Below are 20,256 nucleotides of genomic sequence, written 5' to 3'. Positions count from 1 at the left end.
ATTCTTGTAAAAAGTTAATGTGAAGTTGTCTCATGTTTTAAACAAGCCGTGTTATTGTGTACCATCACGTTGGTGCTTGGTGGTTACTTTGTGCAATAAAATTGGCATATTTAGAAACTTATGCTAATTAATTGCATTTGTTGGGGGTGGATGCTATTCACATTAACAAAAACCCTCTCTTGTCTTGTCCAAAGGAAGCGTGCAAATACAATTCAACAAAGCTAAGATCTCAATGTCAAAAGCTTTCCTTATATTATGCTTGTCAATATATTCTCATCTCTCATAGAATTGTTCATTACTTCCATATTGGAAATGGTCGGTACATAGTTAATCCAACGCAATGTTTAAAGTATTTGTTTAGTACGTATGAATTTGGCAAAACTTGGTGTAAACTATAAACAACAACAAATAGTTTAATTACAATAAGATTGTTGATAGAAAAAATGGTGATCACCTATTTAAGAATAGGAAAATGTTATCTAAGTGTGTTAAGTTAATCAACCAAATTACATGAAGATACGGCATGAAGAACTATGGCAACTAGTATAAACGAGTGAATTAACCCAAAATGGAATAGTCTATTAGCATATAGATACTTCGCGTATAATTTATTTATTCATAGCCTTCGAATACTAACAAGTTCCAATTCAAGCCCCCATTTTTTGAAGTGTGCTTTGAATGAACCAAGCTCCATATATAGCAAAAGAGGTGCCAAATCAAACTCCTAGCGAGCCTCAATTGCCTTTTATAGTAAGATCAAGAGTTCTATGTCTATCAATTTTAGCTGAAGTTCTAATTCAATTTCTAAGGATAGATGAACAATTATAGATGGATTATAGACAATGTAGATATTAGCTTGTGTGGATAAGAATTTTATGATTTTATCAACCATACGCATTTTGCTAATAGCATCATATTTAAAGCTTCTTGTTTTTTGTTTGAATATTCCAAACATATACATGTATGATGAAAAGATGACATTGAGAAGGCGTATTGAAAATTTTCACCCTTTTTTACTGACGGACTGATGACAAGGCATGTCACGACATGAATATAGTGTTAGGTCGTCAAGTTTAAAGGAGTTGCCCACATGTTAATACTTGGTAGTGTCGTGTCTTCGTACCTAAGTTAATTATTGTTTCTTGATCATATATGCCTAAGTTCACATGTCTTATGAACGTTATAGACCTAGTTTGCAACCCTTAGCTTGTTGTGTCTAGCCATGATCATTCTATGCAAGCAGCCCAAACTTCGGGCTATCTCGCACTTGCCTAGTGTTCTTTGGACTCTAGACTAGACTTACAATAATGTTTATTTCTTTGAACTATTATAGTCAAATCAGATCATGACATTATTTAGTTACGATCCTCCTGACTTTATGGTATGAATGTACGTGCAAACTTATTGTGTAATTGCACATAATGCTTTCTTTTTTGGTCATTGTATGTATTACCTAAGCTCAATTAACAAGTTATAATTAGTACATACGTAGCTTTCATACAGCTTATGTGCCTAAAATAAGAAAAAATGGTGGAATTTGAATTATTAACAAGAATTCTCCAAAAACTGAAAAAACGTGGAGGGTTGGGAAGGGCAGATATTAGGGAGGAAAAGTTGTTGAGTTCAAACCATAATACGTTTTCATACATTTAATATAATACAAACAAAACCCTTTCATGTTATTATATATGTAATATCAAATTAACGTAACTAAGCTTGTATAATTAGTTAATTACCATATATTATGTACGTGTCCTGCCAAGTTGGAAGAGTAAAATCCTATTATTTAGGAAAGATTAATTTTTATAAACCATATATTATAATTGTTTTAATTTGTAGGGAATTAACAAAGGTTGTGACCCCTTGTTTGCTCTCTCTAAAGCATGAGAATGATCATCCTCTTTCTCTGATTGCCCTCCTCCTTATTCTCTCTCCTCCACTTAATCAAAAGTTTAGGTTTTTATTAATGAGATAGAAATTTAAGGAAAATAAAATTAAACGAAGGAAAAGGAGGAAGGAAAAAAGAAAAAAAAGAGTGAAAGTAGAAATGGGAAGAGCTCCTTGTTGCTCTAAAATTGGCTTGCATAGAGGTCCATGGACTGCTAGAGAAGACGCGTTGCTAATCAAGTACATTGAAGCTCATGGTGAAGGACAATGGAGATCTTTGCCTAAGAAAGCCGGTAAGACATGCATACTACTTTCGATGATTAGCTCATTCCAGGCCATCTCTATAAATTAAGTGTATATTATATGTTTCAGGGTGTGATACCTAGCTAGCTTAGTTAAACTTGTGAATTGATTATGCATGTTTGATTACCACTCCATAATAAATACATTAAATTCTCATTCATTTCTATTTAGAAATTCTAGTTACTAAACTAGTTAGAAAGAAGTGATGTGAAGTGAATTAAGTACTTATATGTAGATTTACACTAAGTGGTTTAATCAAGATTTAGACATTTAGATCGCGTTAATAATATAATAGTATACATACCTATCTCTAGATTGATTGATTGTGTCGTGGTAATTGAAGATTGATGATCTTTTGAATATAACTATCTTTATCCTACAAAGTATTGTATACTAAACTACACACTATATTGTAGCCTTTAATGACCATCTAAAATTAATAACAAGCTTGTTTTTCCAAGGAATTTTTCTTACTTTTACGTTTTTTCCCTCATGTTCTTACAATTACTATTTCAGTTCTCTCCCACCAGGCCACCACACTTTTGCTTAAATTAATTTCCACTATCAATTCATTATTAAATTCTTCATCTCCGTGTCAAACACAAGTGTACACAATAATATAGGACATCAATAAAAGTACAAGTTTTTATTTTTTTTCTTTTACTCCTAACCACCTCCTTCTTTCACTGTCTTCAGCTGAAAAATGTGATGTATAATTGTATATACTAAGCTAAAATCATAACTTCCCATCAATATAATTATTTTGATTAATCTACTATACCTTGAGCTAAATTTCCTTTTTTTTTTTTTTTTTTTTTTTTTTTTTGCCTAAATAATGTTGATAGTGATTGATGAGCTGACAAATTATGCTTATTTACAATAAATGTAGGACTTCTAAGGTGTGGAAAGAGTTGTAGATTGAGATGGATGAACTACTTGAGGCCGGATATTAAAAGAGGCAATATTACACCCGAAGAAGATGACCTTATTATTAGGTTACATGCCTTATTAGGCAACCGATGGTCTCTTATTGCTGGAAGATTACCTGGTAGAACCGATAATGAAATCAAAAATTATTGGAACACCCACTTAAGTAAGAAACTTCGGAGCCAAGGTACTGATCCGAATACCCATAAGAAGTTATCTGAATCTGATTTGGAAAAACTAGCTAAGAATTACAACAAAAAGAGATCTAGGAGCTCAATTAACAACAATAATAAACATACTAATAATAACAGAAGTGTCAAAAGTCAAAAAATCGACGTAGAGGAGAAAACCAAGATCCATTCACCCAAACCCGTTAGGGTTAAATCCGTTATCTCAATGACAAGAAATGATAGCAATACAAGTTTAGAAACAATCAATGTGAGTACGACAAGTGTCTCTTCTAGTCAAAATAATCAAACCCTAGACCAAAATTATGCCCTACCAACATATGACTCGGAAGATAATATCATTCTAAACATTCCATGGCTAGAACATCATACAAATATGGAAGCCAATGGGCTTGATGATCATCTGATGATGGCGATCGGATCATCATCGTGTGGTAATCATGACGTCAGCATCGATATCATGCAGCCTAATAATGAAGTAATGGCCACACCGGATAACAACCAACAGCTTGAGAAGCTCTATGAGGAGTACCTACAACTTATCAAGGTTGATCATGATCATCATCATTATCACGATGGCGATCGCGATGGAGGCCATGATGGTGATGTTGATGGTGAACTAGATTCCTTCACTGAGTCTTTTCTCATTTAATTGGAAATGTATGCATGATTGTATGTGAAAGGGAAGGAGAGATTATTAATAATAAAGATATATAGTAGACATTTTTTAACAATATGCATGGAATTGGCCCCTTGATAGCTTAATGATAATAATTTTTTTAAAAAACGATTGCATTCATTTTGCAATTTATGTAATGTTTACAAATTACTAATGCTAATGATAGTAATGAAAGGTACGTAATTAAGCGTAGAGAGTGTATAATAGTATAAATGTTCGTTGTTATATATTTTTCCTTGATCAATATATAAAAAGGTTAACATGTAATTAAGATGATTAAATTATATTGACAATTATTAATATAATATTATATGCAGTATGAGTAATTGGAGTATATAAAGGGATGTTAAATACCGCCATCTAAAAGGCAGCCGTAAGAATTTACGATTCTGACATACACAATTTTAAGATGTTAGCTAAATTGGTTAAGATGAAAATAAACTACTTTTTGAATAAATTACAAAAGTTAAAGTGGGTAATAAATTAAAGATCCCTTGTATTTTAATCTTGAAGTAGGAAAAATAACAGAAGCACAATGCAAGCAAAGGTGTAAAGTGTAGAGAAAGTTGGTAGATAAAGGTAGTTGGTGAAAAACAAAAATCCCCTAAAACAAATGGTTGACTAGTAATTATTTAATTTCTTGGATGTTGAAACAGATATTAAACTCTAAAGCGAGTAGTGATTTTGCAGCGTACTTAGATTGAAATAATTTCCACGATGTACCATAAAGTTAATTAGGTGAGATCCCAAACACCATTCAGGCATTGACTAAAAGAAGCTTAGCAGGTTCATTCTTCGACTATGTTTAGTACGAGTACTTGAATTTTTAATTATTTAAGTTTTGACATATCTTATCGTTTTATATTTGGATTTTTTTTTTTTTTTTTACCATTTAATATCTTATATATCTTAATTAAAAATATTATCAAAAGGCAAAAGCTCACGAAGGTTCCGAGGGCGTTGAATAAGATGACTGAAAGTGGAATTATCAATTTCAAATGAATATTAATTACACTAATCGACGCATGATTTTGGCATGTACTCCCAAATTAATTCCATTTTAGGAAATGTTTTAAATGCTCATCCAACGCCCCATGGACATTCATTAGCATGATGCTTAATAAAATACACATCATCATGAATTCAATAAGACACCGCTTGATATATATTTTCCTTATATACTCCAATTTGCATATAAGGTCAAAGTTTACTCAAGTCTAATAAAAAATGATCTTAGTTTAGATCAGATGAAAAAAAATAAAGTGACAAAAATAAGGTGAACAAAATAAGATATTTGAAGGAATCCTCACCTTTTTTTTTTTTTATTCTGATGCCTTGTTATAAATACCATCTCCATAATGATGTACGAGTATTTTAGAAGTTATCATATTAATTGTAATTTAATAATAGTACCTTCTAAGAGTTATCAATTTGAGTGTTTCCTTCATCTTAATTAGTTTACTAATCAGAACTTGCAAAAACTTAGTTTGATCCATTGTCATATTGAGTAATGTAATACCATATCATATATTTCCGAACAAAACTCCTGTATAAAGGGGTGATGAAATGAGAATATGAGATGGATGAAATATTTTACTTACGTATGAATAGCAACTACAAAAACTAAACATCTAATTCTTCCACTGACAATATTCCATATTTTGGTTTGGTTGTCAAAACAAAAATCGAATGTATCATAAAACAGAAATCGACTGTATCGGATAGGCCGCATAACCATATAGGCATTATATCATATGTACCCTACATATTATCATACGCATAACTCCGTAATCTAGTCTTATACGGAGTACCAAATTAATCTGCACAGAAATTTCAAAAAGAGAAGAAAGTAGGAAAGGGATGAAAGAGAAATACAAAGTAGCAAGAAATATTGATATCAGCATACTCGTATCACGGAGTACTAATCAATGTAAAAGAGAGCATGCAAATTTTCCTTTTTCACCCCAAAATGAGCAGCTTTAAAATTTGCCTTGTATGAACTAGATCTAAGTTCCTTAGTCATACAATTTTAACCCACTCAAGAGAACCCAATTACTGTACAAAATATGCCTATTTGCCCTATTACCGGAATTTCTCGGCTTCCATGTCCATAACAGTTCACAAAAGGCAAATTATCTGAAGACATGCATAATTCAAGCCAAGTACTTGAATAGCTGAGGATTTTCCTTGTCTCGTTCAAGGTAGTCCCTAGTAATCAAATCTTCGATCCTCTTCTTGATCACCTTAAAATCAGGCTGCAAAGAAAACAATTATCAGCGAAATACAAAACTCATTTAAAATTTACAAATAACCACATACAATTTAAGTACTTAACTCAAGACCCCACAAGCAGCAGTAATATGTCATACCTTGAAACTGCGGCTTAGATGCTCAACACACTCTGAGATCAATTGCTGATAACCCAACACCTTCCTGCTTTTCATTATACGTACGATAGAGGCATCAATAGCATAACGTCTATCCTTGTCCACATCCTCGACAATTTTTTTCCTCTCGTCCATTGTTGGAAGAGGAATCTGTATATCCAACAAGTAGAGGGAGAAAACTAAGCATTTGTTTGAGAGAATATCAGGAAAATATCAATGAAGAATAAAGAACATATACAAGAGCATACCCTTATCCTCCTCATTCTGTCAGTAAAGCCAGAGTTAAATGTGAATTGATCGGTATGAGAGACAGTTCTTGACACTGGCTCCTTGGTAAGAACCTTGTACTTTGCACAAGACAATGACTGTAGTACTCTGACCAAATCTTCATCACCTAAATTTAACTGAGCTGCAATTTCTGAATAACTCAAGCGATCTGCTGTGTTGAATAGAAGCAGAGCAGCAGCCTAAATAGAGATATATTAGGTATAAACTATTAGCTTTGATAGGATACAGAGACAGAGAGAGAGAGAGAGTTTAAAAAATAGCAGAACATTCACTCTTACTTGATAGGTTCCAACAATCAATTCAATTGTTTTCTGACCAAACTTGCCATGAATGTTGCAACTTCCCAGAGAGTAAACCCACGAGAGCTTCCTGTGTTTTGTTTTTGTTTGATAGAATTGCTTAAAAGCTTCCACACACTTTACCTACAAGTACAAGCAAATAAAGTTTATTATAATGTACTGAGAAAATTAACAAGCTAGCATCAGTTACTTGTATAATTTTGTGATGCACCAATTACCATCTCATCAGGAAGGTTAAGATCAGAGGATTTATAGCTTGGCCAGAATCCAGTTGTGAGAACTGTCACATTCAAATCAAGCCCAGGATTGGCAATTGGGTTTTGCTCAAGATAGTCTTCAAAATGAGTCTGATTCTCCCTCCCCAAAGCCAAATCAGTTACCTGTAATGGAAAAGGCAGAGGAAGATCAAGAACAACACCCCACTAATTTACAATGGTTAAATTCAGATGTACAAAACAACTCACCATCCCTTCCATCTTTGATGTAAACTGTGCACCACACTGCTGCTTCAATTTTGTTAAGATGCTCCTTTCATGATCATCATGGGCACTCTTGTCAAAGAGTAAACGGCGAGAGAGCTTCTTTCTGTATCAAGAAAGAAACATGAACATTATCAAACTTTTCAGTCAGAAAACAACTCTTAACAGGTGAAGAGAAAGGAGAGAAGCTAACCTGTAAAATTCAGCAAACATGTCTTTATCGCTTACATAAGCAAGAAGCTTTACTACCTGCAAACGTTAAAAATAATTACTTAATCATCAGCATATTGAGCACCACAGAACTTATATTTATAATTAGCAGCCTTATACCTTGTCAAGTGAGTCCTCAATAGCTTCATCACTTAGCTTTTCACTGCCACCCTTTTTGAGGATATTATCACAAAATGTTGCTAACAGTTCAGCACTAGTACTGCCAGCAACACCCTTGTTTAAAAATACCTCAAAAGCTTCCTTGAGAGCCTGAGCAAAGCCAAAAAGAAAACTTAAGCCACAGAACCAGGTAGCACAGTCCATTAAATAAATAAATAAATAACACAAGCACAATTATGCAAACCTTATGAAAAATGGTGTGGCTACTAAAGCACTCAATCACATAAACCATGAACTTATCGTGTAGCTCTATCACTTTCCTCACAAAAACCTGATACATGCAAACAAAATTTAGTTTGATCCAAATATTCATCCACTAATCAGGTATGTAGCTATAGGTTTTGGGACCTACCTGCTCATGTGATCCACCAGAACCAGTCTCAGCCTGCCAATCAAGAAATTTAAAGGGAGGACAATCAATATAACAAAGCATTTAACCTATTAACATAATCCATAAAAGCACCAAATAACTTCAGAATAATTCAACAATTCTAGATAAAGCAATAAAGTTGGAAAGTAACACTAAGCTACATCCTGGCCATTACAAATAGTCAAATCAAGAATCAACCAGCCATAAGGTATTCAATCATAAGTACAGCACATCAAAGACAACCAATGACAATAACATTTCAGAATGCATAAAACACACAAATGAAAGCTACTCTAGCAACAAGGGGATACAGCAACAGTGGAACATGGGTCTTCTTAGTGCATCAACAGTCACTTTGACAATTTGCATTGAGATGCTCTTTAAATAGGGTAATGATGTGTGTGTTCTCGTGTGTGTGAGAGAGAGAGATAAAGAAACCACTGTTCATTTAGTCAAAGAAAGGTGAACAGAGCAAGCCAAAAAGGCAGCCTGAAGGAAAGGAATCTCGTATTATAAAAATTTCACAAACTAGAAGTTGGGTTAAAAGAGCATATATTAGTATTAACAAAAATAGGTAGCTTTTCTCTAGCTGATTTAAGGGATCAACCATCATATTTTCTCATAATGACACCAAATGTTTTTTTAATACTGTTACAAAAATGCTTCAAATGATAACCATAGAAAGTGCCAAACCTTGCTAGTCGCAGCATCTTCTGCCTGCTGGACCAAGACAGTTCCTTCATCCGTAATATGCTGCAGGAAAGCATGTCGCACATCAAAAACCAACATGTAGTAACATGTATGTTGCCATTAAACACAGGAAGTGGGACGTAAACATACCGTCTTAAAGATGACTCCAATAGGCTCCAAACCCCGGGGAACTTTACTGTATAGCCGGTACATCCTGGAAAGATCCTCCACCTAACCAAATAAGACCAAAAGAGTGATACACTTTATTTTGATAAGATAGTTTTATAAGCAATATGAGAAATATAATAAAAAATACCTTGTCATCTTTAAGCAATACACGACATCCAGAGTTTTCTTTCTCGAGCAATTGGTTTTCAAATACCAACAACAACTCATTCTGCACTCTCTGTAAGGGCCAGTATGGAGCAATCAGACCACAAATCAAATAATTTAAATTAGCCCATTAAAAAAAAAAGGAACTATTTCTATTATTGATAACATAATACTATTAATTAGAAAATACTGTGCTACAACAGCACACATAAAACCCATGCAAAAATAAGCTATGGCCCTTTTAGAATCAGATTCCTCGACAAGTACTATAAAAGCATAAAGACAAACCTCTAGGAGCTTCTCTTCACTACTTAAGTGCAAGTAATGAGACACTCTCTCCTTTTCTTTTTTCAAACATTCCTCAGACTGCATAGCCAAAAGGAATACAATAAGCAACAAAATACACAATGTGCTGCATGGAAATATACAAGAGAAATTAAGTCATCCAAAACTTTGCCTTCAACATATATTCCGGACATGAATCCTCAACAATCCAGCTTGAGGCCTTCCGAGAATAATAAGCAGCTGTGTCATCCAGAAGATGCGCCTCAAAATCATTTTCATACTGTTCCATCTGACCCATTCCAATTTCAACATATATCCCAAGCACATTCTTTAATAATGCTCGGTCAATTTGCCCACCCTCTCTTTCAACATGGATCTGAGTAGAAAATTCCAAAGTCAACCACTTTGCAGGCAAGAGAAAGAGTTGTGAAAACACCTCAAAAAATTAACTTACCAGGGCTAGAACAGCATCCTTTGCTTTGCTACATATTTCTTGGTATACCTGATATAAAGAACAAAAAATCAGCAACTGCTTTAAACCGTGAAAGGAGTTCAAAACAGAAAGGTTGAAAACAAAAGCTAAAACTTAACCACTTGATAAGAACTAAAAAAAGAGCTTTAAATAAAAACAAAAGGGACAGTGAACAGACAAAAAAGGACATTTGTATTAAGCAAACAAGATAGATCAAATACCAGATCACGGAAGCAAGTGAGCCCAACTTCTTTCAGTGGAGGAAGTGACCTCCGAGTAACAAAGTAACGATCAAGATAATGGAAGAAGCGAGATAGCCACCTGACCATTACTTTATGATTTGACCATCTTTTTACAAATTCAATCAGCATATATTCATCATGTTTCTCCTTCAAAGCTGGCAAAACCTGATTTTTTTATTTAAAAAACATGGACAAAAGGCAATGGAAACTTGTTAGGAGCAAGGATGAAATGGACACATTGGATAAACAAAAACATATACAAGAACAGATAGTGGAAATATGAGGCCTCAATCAAACAAAAGAACATTAGTTGGCAGTCTGGGCACCTTCAGTAAGTTACCTAACAAACAAAAAAATGGATTTACATATACGCCTTACATATCTTATATTTGAAAATAATTGATTCAATTAATGAGATAAATAAGATGATACTCAAGAGATCACTAATGTTGACAATATTAATACCAAGGTTATAGAATAAAATCAAAAGATCATAGTAATGCTACTTTACAAAGCACTAAACTGCACTACTCATTTTAAATGAAAACAAATACGAATAAAACATATCCAGTCCTACTTCAAGGTAACAAATTACCATAAATTAGGGTAAGATATTCAGAAGGGTTACAGGCAGAACATCCTGCCCAGACAGAAGGTCATCTTGATTTCCAAAGCAGAAAAATGTAATCACTTGGAATAAAGGACGACTTCAAATACAGCTTTTCGCAAAGAAAAATGTGAAGTATTTACTCATTTAGTCACTAAGTACAGGATTACAAATTGTGCATGGGCAAAAACCCATATTAAAGAACAAGCTAGCTGCAAGTAAGGGTTTTCTCACCGTTGAAACTATGTAATCCACAAAAGCCTGTTTGTAATTATCATAAAGTTGCTGGGAATAATCATATGGGGCTTTCTGAGTACACATGTTGTATATTGTTCTGCATTGATATGATAGTATTTTTGAGTTAGAAACATAACCTGTACTCATGATCGTATTATATTGGTCATAGAGGACAACACACTTACGTGTAAAGCAACGAGTAGTCTTCAGAATTAAATGGAGGCTCAGGTAAACCTTCAAGAATCATAATCAGTTTCTTGATTCCTTTCTCCATAAACTTCCATCCTTCCTCTAGTTCTATGGGTTTACGATCATTCATTATTGTATATTGTTACAATTTGCTCAGCTGTGACATGTAACAAAAGTAGTCACTTCAAGAACATTTGCTGTTTAAATAATAAAGAGATGATAAAATCTAACCTGGACTAAGATGCGTAAAAACATACACACATAATAACAGATCAGAGATATGGAGAGAACATGCAGATATCGCAAGTAGAGTTTTAGATGTGGGTCAAACAGCAAGAGAGATCAAAGGAACATGGGATGAAAACTAAAGAGAAATTAAGAAGACATAAAATGGACTGTTACTATACAACAGCAACCAATGTCTAATTAAAAGAATGTACACCAACACCAATCCAATACAAGTGTTGTGCCTGTTACTCCATGTCTCTATGCACAGTAAACAAAAAAGGAACAGCAGATTTCTATGATCAACCCTTGCGAATTTCTAATGTTAATTTAATAAATCCTACCACAATATCGATCTTATTCTTTTAGGAATCCTACTACAATATCTTAAATAATAACAATACAACCTAATGATAAGCTAGCAACAGTAATGTTTAAGATTAATTAATCTATTAGCGATATTTTCAAACTATAAGTCAATGCTAGGTCAAAATTGACAAAGTAGATATCCAAATTTGTGAAATTAACCTCGATTTATCAAATGTTTCCATGTAACAGTGCAACTCTTGTAAATTAACACCAGATTATCACGTCTACGCATAAAACATACACTCTGAGTCTACATATTGGGTGCCACTGTGTTACATCAAACAAGTCTCACACTTACACAAAATGCACATGCCACCACATTATCTCCGAGCAATTACAACACCGACTAACCATGTCAACAGCTACCACCCTCTCTTTTTCCATTGCTAACCCCAGCATATACTCCACATAACAACACATGACCCTCATTGTTCGTATACATTAAACTTCAATCTAGCTTTTTCCTCCAGATACAAAAAGGTAACCCTAACTACAAATTCAAACGTACACCAATCAAACCTACATATGAAAGCTTTTCAATATTAATTCGACAGACTTGATTGTAAACTCCAGAAAATCAAAAACGCCTTATATCAACAAATACGAGAATTCTACTTTTTCCAGAATATAGAATCATACACTCAACTAATCTGAACTAATGTAAATCACAATTATGAAATAGGCATTGACTTAAAAGTCCAAAATCATTCAACTCCAAATTATTGCTATCGCTCAAACTCACAAAAACCTAATTCCAACAAGTATCAACTATACTCAACAATTCAGCATATCCACATTCAATCAACACAATTTTTAATCGGCAAAATAGTCCGACAAACCAAAAACATCAAAAATGTTATCAGAAAATTCAACAAATTACAACAGATAGAATTCCGAAATTAATCGAAAAATTAATCGAGATTCTGAAAAGCAAAAGCAAATACAGATAATTAATTAAACAAAAGTATTGATAAACAAAAATAAACGAAGAAGAATCTGGTTACCGTCGATTATTAGGGTTTGCGAGCAATGAAAAATGCAGGAAAATCAGAGATTTAGGAATCGATGAGAGAGAAATATGAGTAAGAGAGAGAGAGAGAGAGAGAGAGAAAAAGGGAGAAGACGAAGAAGAAGACGATTATGGCCTATGGGGTTTTCCTTCTCTGCTTTTTGCGACTGTGAATTATGAACCCCTTTTTTATGCTGCTATTACCCCTAAATGGTTATATATATATATATATATATATATATATATATATAATGTTCATGGGCTAAAAACTTCGTAGGTAAGTTTTTTTTTGTTTTTTTTTTCGTTTTTCTTAATGGCAAGATTAAAAAAATACTTAAAGTCGTCTTCACGAGAGCTATTCCTAATGTATTAGTCAAAATAATTGAAGAACGCTAGAATTATTCCAAACATCGATATTCGTATTATTAGAAACTAAATGACCCACATTAACAATTCAATATGTTGCATGATTTGCCTCTCGATATATATGTTGGATACTCCAACTTTGAACCCGAGTAAAAAGAAAATGATTTTGCCCAGAAATTGTCTAAATGCCTTTTTATAGTGTGATGACTGGTATATTATCACCTTGAATTTGAATGTTTTGAATGTCGCATTGAAGAGCTAGTTGTATTCCTTTATGAAGAGTTATACATTCAGCTATAAAAGCATTGGTGTTGCCGAGGTTGAATGTAGATGCCTTGATGAGTATTCCACTGCTATCTTTAATGATGATTTCCTACTGCTGCTGAATTGTTGCCAACTAACCCATCAAAATTTACGTTTAAAAATGTTGATGGGAGGAGTTTGCTGCTGCCGAATTGTTGCCAACTAACCCATCGAAGTTAAGTTTAAAGATGTTGATGGGAGGAGTCTTCCATGATACAAGGATGTAAGATGGGGAGAGTGAATGAGAATAATAGACATGAGATCTCGAAATGAGAGATCCCGTAGAGGAAAAAAGTATTCAAGAGACATATTGGGTGCCACTCATTGATCACATATTACGTTCGATTGTAAATTCTAAAAATGTAAAAGGTCTCATTGCGGAAGATGATAGCATTCCAAGGCTCTCTTTCCAAATACTTCAGATGAGGAAGATAAATTTCCTTATAGTGGTGTTTTCTAAGAAATAGAAAATTTTCTGTTAAACTTACAAAGGAAATTTATAATCTAACCATTTTTTTAATTTAAGCAAGTGTCCACATTTCTCCAATTCTTCAGGAATTGAGGTAAATATGATCAAGTGTTTCGTTTTGATGATTGCAAATTGGGCAAATGATAATAAGTGGGATAATGTTCCTTTTATGAAGAGTATCTTGGACACCAAAATTATTTTGGTATGTTTGCCATAAGAAAATCTAAATTTTGGGGGGAATGTCAATTTTCCATACCCATCGATGGACTCAGTTATTATCTTCAAGATCGAGATTACGAGCTAACCAAGCGGTTTACTTAATTGTGAAATTTCCATGCGTGGTGAGGTCCTACACGGGACTGTGACTCATATCAATAGTGGTAAAGGAATTCCCATGTGGGTTGTTGTGTTTTCAGGAAGAAGTGCCCTTAATATTTGTCTATCTTATTGTGTTACTGGGCAAAATAAAGTTTGATACTCTGGTATCAAGGTCAACTTGAGAACCAACTATTTGAAGGACCTCTAAAAGACTTTGATTAGCCACCTAGTTATCGATCTAAAAAAAGTTGTCTTTTCCGTTGTGTAATTTTCCTATGAATATACTTTCTCAACATTTCTAGTTGTGCAAGGATCATTCTCCATATATAGAAATTTTTTAAACTGTGTTTACATTCAAATAGTGATGATTTTTGCCCTCAAATATTTATTATTAATGACTTTTACCCAAAGGTTGTTAGGATCTAACATGATTCTCTAACCTAATTTAGCTATGAAAACTTTATTAAGTGGTAAGGTATGACGAAATAATTCAAATTACAACTAAAACAAATTATGATAAGTTCATGTAAATACATACAAATTACAAGTTTGGTAAAGTTTTGGGTGAGACGGACTCAAGTAAGTCCGCCATCTTCATTATCCTTCTTCCCCTTTCTCTCTCCTCCCGCCCATCAATGGCAGTCATATCCTCCACCACTCTCCGCCTCCTCTCCTGCACCTCCCAACTTGCCGGCGATGAAGATGATATGGAGAATGACCAGATCTTCTACTCCACTTATTTCTCTCTCCTTTTTTTTTAAAATTTATTGCCCCCAATTCCGATGTGAAACTCAGAGAATTTCGTAATCCTCTCCGTCTTTGTCCATCTCTTCCATCACCTTCTTCACTTCTTCCGCGCGATGTTTCCGATATTAAGGGGATTGCGAGAATTCTTTGCTGGAAATTGTATCTTCATGATAGTTGCTTGATGTAGAGAGAGCATCGGAATCAATCAATCCTCCAAGGGTATATGTGGAAGAATGGTTGTTGCTACTCAAGAACTTGATGTGGGTGTATGATTTTAGATAATTTTTATCATGAATAAGGCTATTTTAGTCAGGAATAAGATAATTTTTATATAAGACAATATTTTCGATTTTCACGTGAGTGGGGGATGAATGTGTGCATTATAAACCGGACTCACGTGAATCGTTCTACGCAAAACCTTCTCATTTAATATGATTGAAAATCAAGTATCTAATTAAGACCCAATATTTATCCTCATCCTTCCAAAATCTACTCACATTGTTTTTTAATATCGACTTTCCAAAATCTACTCGTTCTTTACAGCAATATATTATACTCTTCCAAGACTTTTCATAATGTACCAAAATTACTTGTCGGTGTGCCAAGATCAATTTCCCTCGGAAGTGGTGAAGGAAATGTGTCCTCGACTCTCGTGCAATTACTAATATAATATGGATCGTATTATGGAGATAATAAATTCGTTTAGTTGGGTCGTCTTTACGTCTTGCTAGAGACCAATATTGATCATTGGGTTAAACCAATGCCAACTAAATGGATCCTATGAGGTCACACGTTACAGTGTTAGGTCGAACATGACTACCGAGTCCAAAAGTTGAGCTTAGTGAATGACTGGCCATAAGGAGTAAGATAGGAATAAGTCTTGCCCTAATTAGATAATATGATTATATATAATAAAGGGCTTGGGGAAAAATAGAACAGACGTTCATCTCTCAAAAAGAAACAACGTAATAATTTTCCCTTCCTCTCTCTCTACAACCGGTTAGAAACCCTCCATAGAGGAGGAGATTAATCTCTACCGTCCAACTAGCATTGGTGGAGGTTCGATCTATACTTGTGGACCAATATTAGAGGAGCAACAAATGGGGCTCTAATCTCCGCAAGAAGGTAGAAGAAAGCTTGGGAATTCACGCATCAAAGGTTAATTCTAAACTATTATGTGATCCTTTATTTGTATATGCATGTGATCTTGTTTAGGTGCGTATGAATGAGATTCATGAAATTCCGCTTAGAGTATCTAAAACCCTACAAGTGGGCCATAATATTATAGGGAAAGGGGTTCACTTGTTAAAGTGAGTAACCACTAATTAGTGATCAATGAATGCAACAAGAAAATTAGAAGAGTAGCAAAGAGAAAAAATAAAAGTTGAGTTGAGAAAGATCAGGCATCCCCTGACGCACGTGAGAGTCATATGCAAGAGATGAACACAGCAACTGCAACTCCATGGAAGCAGCTTCTTCTTCATGCTCTCGAAGCCAATTCCCACCTCAAGCATTCTCTTTTTTTCCAACTTGTAAATTTCCACCTTTTTTTCATTAACATTTATCTTTTTCCCCAAATTACATTTTTATTTTTGTAATTTCCTGAAATTCAATTGATTTTATAATTGGGTAGGCCAAATTTACATATTTTTTTTTTAATCCTTGAAATTCAATTGCTTGTCTAATTGGGTAGGCGTCAGTTGGAGCTAATGGGAAACCTGCTAATCGTACTGTAGTTTTCAGGTATTATTTTTCTTAATTGTTTTATTTATTTATTTATAAATTTTTTTATTTAATTTAATATAAATGGATATATACATTGTATAATGTTCAGGGGATTTCAAGATGAAACAGATAAAATCCAGATCAACACTGATTGTCGTACTCGCAAGGTATGGTTTAATCTCTAGATTAAGTTGAATTTAAAAGTATGGTTGTTGGATATTCGATTATTAGTCAATGATGAACATGTATTGTGAGAATTATTGCAGGAGAAATTTGTTTGAAGTTTCAATTAGTCAAAAATTAAGATAGTTAATTCATAAATACTATTGATTGCAGCATACTCGCCCCGTCCCTTAATTATATGCCTATTTCTTTCATTAATTACCCACATAATATAGAGAAGTAGGCATAAGCGGGGAATACCAAATTTTTAATGTTGATGATTTTTTTTTTGTTTGCTTGTTGGTTTAAAGGAGCGAAATTAGATTAAAGAGAAATACTGTAGAAGAGTTCTTCCTACTTCATTCATAGAGAATCTAACATTTCAAGGTCGTACAATTACGTACTCCGTAAGAGAGTAAGAGGTGGAGAAATGAACGAATTAAAAAAAAAAAAGTAATTGTTGAGAGTGGGATTTGAACCCACGCCCTTTCGGACCAGAACCTTAATCTGGCGCCTTAGACCAACTCGGCCATCTCAACAATGTGCTATTTAAAGAATCATTGAACTTTTAGATCATATGATTCTGGTTATGTGTCGGAAGAATAAAAAATAGTACTCCATGACTTCCTCTTTCAAATTAAAAGAAGCATTGTTAAAGTAATGTGATATTGGATGTGTAATGCCTAATGGAATGGTGCTGTTAAATATTGCTTAAAGCTCAGTTTAGGTCTATAAAGTCTGCTCTCTTGCTTTAGTAATAGATTATTACTCGTATTATTTAAACTGGTTATTTCCTTTAGTTATTCTTAGAAGATCTTGATATTCATGTTTTCTAAGGAGTATATTTTTCTTGTGTCAAGTGTTAAGAAACCACTTACCTTTGATGTGATTGTTCTACATAGTCCTTTTAAATATGTAACCTCTTTGAGTAGAAGTGCTTTTGATTGTCTAGACTTTTTAAGATTGGACCTCCATGTGATATTAGGGTCGAGAACTATGAGATAGGGATTTGGCAATTTGACGATGTTATGTGTCATTTGTATAACTCATTAGCTCCTTTCCGCTTCTTTACTTCACCATCCTCTCTTAACAGGGGGCTGAGGTGATAGATAGTGTGGTATAGTGGTTGAGTAATGCCTAGATTTCACTTTCGTAAAATAATTTAATTAAGGTTCAACACATGGGTTACAAAACTCTTAGAAGTAAAGGAGAAAAAAAGTTGCTTATGAGAGTAATGACTGATAAGGTAGAGAATAGAATCTGCTTAGGATGAGAAGATTCCACTGAATACTTCATTGCTTTGCTAAAATGACCGATGTTATGAAAATAAAAAAAATCCCTATATGTGCTACTATATTATGACGTTGAAGAAGTATTTCTTAATACTTCTACAACATCCAATTATGTTCCATTATGTTAAATATGCTGAAAGTGATTTTGTATCTTGCAAATGTCTTGTTCTAAAATTTCCTTTTATAACAACCTTTCAAGGTTTACTCTCTTCGGTAACTTCTCATCTAAGATTTTTCTAATACTTGTTATATTTGATTTTATTTCCCATTCTGCAGATTGAAGATCTTAAGCACTGCCCATTTGCCGAGGTAATTAAGTTTTGAGGTTCACCACCTTGTTACGGAATAAGTTACATACATTGGTTTTGGATGCTGAAAGTTCAACCGAATTCCATGAAGTGTGAGCTCATTTTGCTGTCTTTCTAGATATGTTGGTATTTTATAGACTCTTGGGAGCAGTTCAGAATAAGTGGAAGAATTGATATTATTGATGGGTCAAATTCTGATACCATTAAACTCCAGGTGAGCGTAGCATCTTCTGATTCATATAAATATAATGAGCTATTTGACAATTCTTTTCGTTTTGAGTTTTGAGAGTTCAATAATGTCTGTAGTTTGGACTAGGTCTAGGTTCTTAGGTTTGAATTCATTACATCATTTTGTTGTATGGAAGTTACAGGGTTTTAGGTGTTTGGGTGCACTTGATTCACATTGTGCCCTACAAAGAATTCACCAGTGTAAAGTCCCCTTGAATACAGTGTGATGCTATTGCTAGTTCTCATCTTGTCAATTGTGCTATAGAAATGACCAGAATTTGGTATTGTATTTATTTTCCGTCTGCTGAAGTTTCTGAAGCCAGATGTTACTCTACAAGCAGCAAGTGCATTGAGAATTTGCGATCAGCATTGTAGTGACTTGTATTTATGGATAATTGATTGGCTGTATTTTACACCGATAAACACCTTTTTATTTGATAATTTTATGCAGCAAAGGGAGAAATCGTGGTTCGCTAGTTCATTCAAGTCAAGGTTGCAGTATTTGGGTCCTGATCCTGGCATACCCTCCATAACTGAAGAAGTACCAAAAGATTTCAGTTTAGATTCTTCAGCAGGCCCAGTTGATGCATTTTGCCTGCTGGTTTTAGACCCTGATCAGGTCTTGCTGGATTCAAAGTTCCTTCAGTAATGTCAACTTAGTTTATTCTTATTTTCTCTCTCACTCTATCTATTTTCTTTCTTGTGCAGGTGGATTACTTGAACTTAAAAACTAACACAAGGTTAACCTATAGGTGTCACAGGAATTTGAATGAAGAGAAATGCTGGACTCCAGAGAAAATTAATCCGTAGTCTCTTCTTTTCTTATTTTAAGAACATAATTGACAGTGAGTCAATGACAGATGTATATCTTTTGATCCAAGGCTTAAATCTTTAGGGGCCCTTCCCTGGAAATGTAAGCACGGTCAAGGAAATCTTAGTTATGTAACAACTTGAATCCAAAACTTTCATTATTAATGAATTATGAATGAATTAATAAGTTTTCACAGATAACCTCTATTTATCATCATTTTTGACTTTGACTTGCTAGATTTCACTATCTGTGGCTCTCATTTCTCTCGTTGTGTTCCTATATAATTACATGCTGCATTTTCCACTTATATAAAGCAGTACTGTAACTCTAAGTGACTTTTATCTCTTCTAATCTCATCTTGTTGCTCAATCAGCTGTTTGTTTTTAAACATTTATAATGGGCTGGAAATGCTAAATCCATCCCTGTTTCCTCACAGCATTCTATTTGAAGCATCACATATTGGGATGAAATATTATGTATTCATGGTACCAACATGTGTAGAATTATATGACGCTTAAGGAGGAAATATTGATTATATTTATAAGAGCACTATCTAACTTGACCTGTTATATTGGCAGGACAGGGATAAGAACATTTACTTTTATAGTTAGCTATTGCATGTATTCATGGAATCGATCTTAGAGTGTAGAGCAAACTGAAGCAAGGCTGCCA

The 20,256-nt window shown here is 33.9% G+C and overlaps 3 protein-coding genes and 1 non-coding gene across 4 annotated transcripts; 2 read left to right on the top strand and 2 right to left on the bottom strand.

Moving 5' to 3' along the window:
* Positions 1-1,853: 1,853 nt before the first annotated feature.
* LOC145638626 (uncharacterized) lies at positions 1,854-3,957 on the top strand. The gene is made up of 2 exons (XM_081689612.1): positions 1,854-2,180; positions 3,080-3,957. Exons 1-2 carry the CDS (start codon positions 2,048-2,050, stop codon positions 3,955-3,957), a joined length of 1,011 nt encoding a protein of 336 aa, XP_081545738.1. The 5' UTR covers positions 1,854-2,047.
* A 1,837-nt stretch (positions 3,958-5,794) lies between these two features.
* LOC145639677 (cullin-1-like) lies at positions 5,795-13,053 on the bottom strand. Its single transcript, XM_081690986.1, has 20 exons — positions 12,851-13,053; positions 11,249-11,409; positions 11,061-11,160; positions 10,199-10,384; positions 9,960-10,007; positions 9,678-9,881; positions 9,509-9,586; positions 9,204-9,293; positions 9,038-9,118; positions 8,891-8,950; positions 8,180-8,212; positions 8,012-8,098; positions 7,768-7,917; positions 7,631-7,686; positions 7,423-7,543; positions 7,177-7,338; positions 6,938-7,081; positions 6,620-6,838; positions 6,354-6,521; positions 5,795-6,239 (listed from the first exon to the last, which is right to left on the bottom strand). The coding sequence occupies exons 2-20, from the start codon at positions 11,380-11,382 to the stop codon at positions 6,138-6,140; spliced, it is 2,223 nt and encodes a 740-aa protein (XP_081547112.1). The 5' UTR covers positions 11,383-11,409; positions 12,851-13,053; the 3' UTR covers positions 5,795-6,137.
* Positions 13,054-16,376: 3,323 nt separating this feature from the next.
* On the top strand, positions 16,377-19,790 carry LOC145639676 (pyridoxine/pyridoxamine 5'-phosphate oxidase 2-like). Its single transcript, XM_081690985.1, has 7 exons — positions 16,377-16,590; positions 16,752-16,801; positions 16,893-16,950; positions 18,514-18,546; positions 18,664-18,759; positions 19,225-19,392; positions 19,482-19,790. The coding sequence occupies exons 1-7, from the start codon at positions 16,489-16,491 to the stop codon at positions 19,581-19,583; spliced, it is 609 nt and encodes a 202-aa protein (XP_081547111.1). The 5' UTR covers positions 16,377-16,488; the 3' UTR covers positions 19,584-19,790.
* TRNAL-AAG (transfer RNA leucine (anticodon AAG)) lies at positions 17,404-17,484 on the bottom strand. Its single transcript has one exon. It is a non-coding gene; the product is annotated as a tRNA-Leu (tRNA).
* Positions 19,791-20,256: the final 466 nt, after the last annotated feature.

Source organism: Chenopodium album, chromosome 7, assembly GCF_948465745.1.
Source record: "Chenopodium album chromosome 7, dcCheAlbu1.1, whole genome shotgun sequence".
NCBI classification, from domain to species: Eukaryota; Viridiplantae; Streptophyta; class Magnoliopsida; order Caryophyllales; family Amaranthaceae; genus Chenopodium; species Chenopodium album.
This window is presented reverse-complemented; position numbering and strand designations above follow the sequence as displayed.